General features: G+C 38.2%; 1 protein-coding gene across 2 annotated transcripts in view; it reads right to left on the reverse strand.

Moving 5' to 3' along the window:
* The window catches only part of STRN (striatin), a 127,836-nt gene that overhangs the window by 52,833 nt on the left and 68,022 nt on the right, over window positions 1-6,981 (reverse strand). For both annotated transcript variants that reach the window (XM_004711107.2, XM_045287035.1), the window contains exons 5-6: window positions 5,020-5,187; window positions 2,646-2,781 (exon numbers count right to left, since the gene is read on the reverse strand). In XM_004711107.2, the coding sequence (XP_004711164.1) occupies window positions 2,646-2,781; window positions 5,020-5,187 (304 nt within the window). The remainder of the gene's footprint in view (window positions 1-2,645; window positions 2,782-5,019; window positions 5,188-6,981) is intronic.

The following is a 6,981-nucleotide window of genomic DNA, read 5'->3' on the forward strand; positions in this document are numbered from 1 at the left end:
CGGCCCGCCAAGGACATTTATCCAGTCCGCTGGGTGTTTTTGACCCATTTTTTTAACTTCAAAATAAGATATGTGCAGTGTGCATAAGAATGTGTTCATAGTTTTTTTTTTAAACTATAGCCCGGCCCTCCAACAGGTCTGAGAGACAGTGAACTGGCCCCCTGTTTAAAAAGTTTGAGGACCCCTGCTCTAGGGCCTTTATGCCCTTTCCTCCCCACCCCTCATCCCCAGCTCCCTCCTAGGAGTTCCTTTACTTTCTTCCCCTTCAGGTGGCTGCTAGCATACCTGTGCCTCCAGAGGGCCTCCAGCCATAAGGTACAACTTGCCCTCGGTAAAGGGAGACCTCCCAATAAAGAGCATGTTATGCAACACTGCCATCTTGTGGGCATGATTTTTGGTAATCAGTTGTGAACTCCAGTGGTCTCACTACAAGTATTTGAAATCAACGTCTATACCATGCATATTTTTTAATCAACTAAAATTGAAAACTATCTTTCTTAGTTAATTTGAGGTACCTGCTGTCCCTAAAATCTAAAACTATAAATCATACTTTCAGTAACAGCTATTATTTACAATAATGGGAAGAGAAGGGACTTATTCCAGAGAAATGGTACCCAAAAGAAAACTATGAGGTACAACAGATTTTAAAGCAAAGAGTTTTACCAGGGATATAGACTCAAAAGTCAATGATTTTTTTAAAAAAATCTATGAGAGAAGTAACAATTCTGAATCTTTCTGATTAGAAAGAACTTCACTCCATGAACCTGTGTCAACATGTCTAACAACAAATGTATCCCTATATTTTTGGTTGCACGTTACTAAGTAATGCAGGATAGAAAGATGCGTGCATGTGGCTCACATACATGCACACACACTCTCCTTATTTGTGTACACACACGCATTATCTATTTATCTACCTATAATGTAAAGGCTCTAGCCCTCCACATATAAAAGGCAGTACCTAAAAAGTGAAAGAACCTGAGACAATTTACAGAAAAAAAGCAGCCCCTATGCACAAATAAATGAGACAATAAGCACAAGGAGGGAGGCTTAACATAATAAAACATTAACAAATATTCTGTCTATGAGTCTGTGAAATATCTAGTATAGTTGGGAATATAGGGAGAATGATACTCCTGCACCTGGTACAGAGTAAACTGGTACAACCTTTACCGAGAGCAATTTAGAAGGCTCTGACAGCATTCAAAGGGATATTATCATTGTTGCTGTCGTTTGGCGCCATCCAGTCTCTTTCAACTCATCGGGTCCCTATGGGAGAGCAGTGCCCGTGTGCGCGCCGTGGCTGTCCTCTAGTGGAACACACTGCCAGGTCATTCTCCCGCAGGGAAGCTGGCTGGGTTTAAACAGGCAACCTTCTGTTAAGAATCCAGAGCTTACCCACTGCACCACCAGGGCTCACTGGAGACCATCCAGTACCTTACATATTCATTATCCTTATCGTGACCTGTATAGCTTTGGGGTTTTTCTTGTACTCCAGTCAATTAAGACACATCCTCTCTATTTGTCTGGATAAGGAAAACAAGCATAACGTTCAAATAAAACCCATGATGGGGATGAATCAGCAGAGGGCTTACTATATGAATAGTGGTCTGGAGGAAAAAATCACCTTAAAGTAATAATTTATTAAGTAGCAGATGGAGCTCAGGAAGCAGAGGGCATTGAGAACAGAGGACACTTAGAGAGTACTTGATAGTTAACTCATTTTCATATATTCATATACTGTCTCAATTTATTCCTCATAAAATACTCTGGGATAAGATGGGTATTTTTTATATTATACATTTTATAAATAGAAAACTAAGACTTAAATACAGACATTAGTGGCAAAACTGGGATTTAAATGCAAGGCTTCTGAGGCTAGGTTTGGTTAATCTGTATTATCTTATTCTTCGCTTCCTCCAGTTAAATAAATGTGGAGAAAGGAATGCCAGACATTTTCCTGAACAAAGCAAAGTATGTCCACATATCTTATTTCACCAATGGAGAAGGAAGAAAGAAAGGGGATGATATGGCAGAAGGAGGTACAAGGGAGAAGCAGCAATGTGGATACCTCTTATTCCAGAACACAACAGCGGGAACGTTTTACCTCTTATTCCAGAACACAACAGCGGGAAAGAAAGTTTTAAGAACGTCTCAACCAAACAACAGAATAACCCCATACAATTATGAAGAAATCTGATGAAAGACTTCTGAAAGCAAAGATGTTTATAGAACGTGTCTTCCAAAGCATTCCAGACAAGACAGACAAACACGGCACCAAGAGAGCTGATGCCAGTCTCCATCGGACACCACTATGGGCCTGTCAGTTTTATTGTCTTACCGCAGCCAGTAACACTGCACTGTTACATCTTGTAGTGTTCACCACATTACCTAGACCTACAAAATGTTGTCACTGTAATGAATTACCAAAGAACAGTAGAGTAAGGACTTTAAAGAGAAAGCTGCTATCTTACGAATATTCTTAAATTAAAAATCAACATTGAACACAAAGTTCCCCAACATTAATTCGGGGGGAGGTTAGGATATGAGAGGGGAAATTTAGGTTTTTAACGTGTGGGTTACTTTTTAAGTACTCTCATTCTGTTCACTAAAAAAATTTTTATTAACCAAACTATCCAACTCACTGTTGAAGTATCAATGACGCTTTTTTCCCGTCCATCAATATCATCATCTTCATCTTCATCACTGAAATCTGCAGCTGCGCTTTCAAGGAATTTGAAATTATCCAGCACGGAAGCAGAATCTGTTAGCTCGGATTTTCTGGTTAAAACACGTGCATCTTACTGGTCAATCATTTTTAACAACATTAACAAATAGTAATTCAAATATTTTAACTTCTGTTTATATTGTGATTATGGTCCCCCTAAATTAAATTATGATTCCCATAGACTTTAATTACAAAGTAATAAAATGGCAATGGCAAAACTCACTGCCATTGAGTCAATACTGACTCACAGCAAGCCCCTGAGGGTTCCGAGGGTGTAATTGTTTATAGGAGTAGAAAGCCTAGTCTTTTTCCGGAGGAGGTGCTGGGGGTTTCAAACTGCTGACCATGCGGATCACTGCCCACCATGCAACCAGTTCACTACCAGTATTGTGCAACCATAGTGTCTTCCTACAGTATATGGGTTGCCATGATTCACCAACTCTACAATACCAAACAACACATCAGTCTAACGCAAATAATTTATCCTTCTGACTCAGTATTATTTTGTTCTGCAAGTTGAACTTAATGTACTATTACACCTTTTTTTTTTAACCTCAGTACAACTCTCCCTCTGACCTCTTACATAAGTTTCTAAACTAAAGGAAAATAGCTAGTAAGCATGTTGCTTTCTCTGCACCAATCTTCTATTTCTGAAGAGGTAAAAAAAAAATTTTTTTAACAAAATGGTACATGAAGATACTAAAAATAATATATTGGTCAAATCAATACTTCTACAAGAGTTGCTCCATGTTGGTGCTATTTACTGCTGAGTAATGGTTAATAAACCATTAATCGTCTTGGAAATTATTGCGTTTTTAAAGATATAAGATTTGCATTTAGTTTCTTGGAAATAATTTAGAAAATACGGAGCCCTGACGGTGCGATAGTTATGGGTTTGCCTGCTACCCAAAGGCTGGCTTTTCAAACTCACTCACCAGCTCCTCCGAGAAATGTGTAGCAATCTGCTCTCCTAACAATCACAGCCAGGAGAACAACTCAGGGCACGTCTACTCTGTCACATGGGCCTAGGAGTCGGAAATGATTTGAAGGCACACAACAAAATTTAGTCATCAGTTTCCTAGTGGTCAGAAGATGAAAATGTCTCCTGGTTCCTTAGCAAATGTTCTAGATAAGAAGGCACTGTCTTAAAATTTTAGTTACAACTATAGTAAAAAATTTCAAGACAAATCATCTGAAAGCTATTCTTTTGTCCTTCCCAGCTCCATTCTCAGCTCCCACCTAAATATGACAGGTTCAGAGTAGTACTCTTATCAGTCTCAAAAGACCGAGAAGCCCCAACATAAAACAAGAATGATATTCTGTGGAGGTCTTTATAAAGAGTCAGCCCTCAAGGTGAAAAACACAACCAGAACAATGCTCTCACAGTCTCGACCTACGCAACGAAATAACTGGTGTCTTACATCTATAAGTTAATTTAATCTCAACTAGTAATGGATTTAGGGAAGCTACACGACAGCTTTGCTTTGTTTCACACGTTTTTCCATCTTTCCATCTTTATATTAATCTCATGACTTTAGTTCAGGTGCCAAAGAACAGGAATATGCACTCACTGAGAATTTAACAGAGCTCAGCTGACATTTTTCTAAGTATAAACACACTAAATTCAAGTCACATCATATTTGAACTTTCACAGAACCTTTGGCATTTGGTTAATTAAGAATTATACCATTTTTTTACTAGAGAAGAACCTCCTTACTGAACTATTCCTGTTCAGTCTAAAATGGATTATATGTTACTGAACACCAAATGATCCAAAAAGCCAAATAAAATATCTCAAACAGCTGCTGAATTTTTCACTCTTAGATATTCTATCAATTGAAAAGATATATTTAAAAATATTTTAAAATCAGAGAACATATGAGTTACAGCATTATTTGACAAAAGTGGCATTTAGGTTTCACTTGTAAGGAATGAGATATTTGCATGATTTTTATGTCATCGACAGTGAAATTCCAGTTTTACAGATTTGCACTTAATTTTCAATCGAGGTAACTTATGAAGTTCTAGTAGAAAGTGACTGAGCTTCAAGGTACTAAAATTTGTAGTATATATATAAATTTTGAATAAAAATTTCCTAAGTGAAAAATTATAATCTTAAATTAAAACAACCAATATAACTGCTGTTGGGTAGAACTTGATTCCTTATGCATTTCCCTTTAATAAAATAAAATAAAAAATTTTATATCACTATCTAAAAGTATGTAACACATAAAACAAAAATTTAATAAAAACTAAGTTATAGCCAAAATACTTTCCAGAAAAAAACTTACCCAATCATTCCCGTCTCTTTAACTTCGGCCTCTGTGCCGTTTAACACTGCGTCCTGACTCCTGTCATCTTCCCGGTCAGGGGCATCACTCGACAACCCCAACAACGCTCGCACTCGCTTGGATTTCACGTCTAGGATAGTATCTGTGTAACCCACCTCTTGTAGGTACCTGTATGAACAAGATCCTTACAATTCAGTCATACTGGCGTCTACATTCTATAATTCAAGATGTAAATAAAATATTTATTTAAATTCCTAGCCTGCGTAAGACACTTAACAGTACAGTTCTGTGCTAGTGAGGCTGGCTAATAAATAATTTTCCAGCTGCAGATGGGGCTGTCTCTTGCAGTACCAGCCTCTTCAGTCACTGAGAAAAATCAAAGAACTCTACAATACACTATTCATTACATTTATCATTAGAAGTTGAGCCTTAATATAACTAATAGCACATTCTTTCCTCCTCTAGGTAGGATCGGAGAAAGCTAACTCCCAGATTCTACTGAATTATTTTATAATCATATTCCAATAGATTAAAAAAAATTTGGGGGCACGAGCATTAAAGAACTGGAGGAATGCTGTGTGTTTCGTCTTTAACTCTGATTCTGAACCTCATTTCCCCCTCTAAAATATGTGTATCTGGCAAACAAAAATTTTCTAAAAGAGATTAAAAGTATCAATCACAGGAATACACAAGAGGCAAATGTCAATAAGTGATGTGACTGACAAATGTTAGACACTGACCACAAGTAGGCATCAAGTTCACTCACTTTAAAAAAAGGCAAAGGTAGATAAACAGCTAAAATCAATTTTTTTCTACTTTTAGTTTTAAGTTATTACAGATGAAATAGATCACACAAAGGTAAGTGAAAATGATGAAGTGTATCTTATCAAATAGTCACTTTTTTCAATATGATCCACATAAAAATGTGAGCATGTAAGTGCCCGAGTTACCACATATTTGAGTTATGATGAACCATACTAACAACGGTTTTTTTTTTGTTTTGTTTTGTTTTCTTTTGCAGAGGAACAGGTACATCTTATACTTTGTAATATGTACTACATATAATATTGCAGCACATAATTTGCTGATGTTACCATTCCCAGATGGCAATTAACAATGAAAACTGTTTGTAAATAGTGTTTTGACATCAGAACCGACTTCCAATGTAGTAGTCAGGACCCCACTGCAAGCCAGGTCTAAACACAATCAGTTCTTGCACACTAGATAGGTGTTACATTTATCTATTTTAAACAAATCATACTTGATAATTGACTTTGGCATATATATGCTTTCAAACAGAACATGGGACTTGACATGATGGGGAAGAGGCAAGCATGCTCAGTAGACCCTCCACATTAAAAACACGAGCACTAATGAAGCTGAAGAGAAGAGACAGATGGAGGAATTCTCAGCTAGTCTGATAGAGTATAACATCTGGAACATTTGTAAACAGCTTGGCACACTGATGGCTGGCGATGACAAAGGTGGGAGTCTCTCTTGTTCCCCTCACACATCCTAGTAACCCCAAACCCCACTCATCCAGGGGCCAGTGACACCTCAAACTCAGGCTCCACCCCAAACAGCGAATGCTCTACCTGAGGTCAGAGCCTGGTCCTAATGCCTGGTGCACCCCTCCCCCGACTCCAAAGGCGTTTGAATCCCCTCTTATTAGCTCAGTAGAACATGCAATGCCACAGGTTCCTGGCCCCCAACCCCAACCCCCCACTAGATAGAGGGACAGGTACTCTTTCCATAACCAGTCACTCTGCCCCAATCAACCTTTTGTGTCTGAAAAACATTTCTTCAGGGGATAAGCACCCAGAGCTCAGCCATCTATGAAAGAGCTTCAAAATACATTAAGAGTTTGTCTTTGTGTCTTACCATAGCGAATGATGGGGGGCGTGCGGAGTGGAGATCCAAAGCCCATTAGTAGGCCACTGGAGATCCCCTTGCAGAGGGGTC

Source organism: Echinops telfairi, unplaced genomic scaffold, assembly GCF_000313985.2.
Source record: "Echinops telfairi isolate 266 unplaced genomic scaffold, ASM31398v2 ScPeMD7_10;HRSCAF=50, whole genome shotgun sequence".
Taxonomy (NCBI): Eukaryota; Metazoa; Chordata; class Mammalia; order Afrosoricida; family Tenrecidae; genus Echinops; species Echinops telfairi.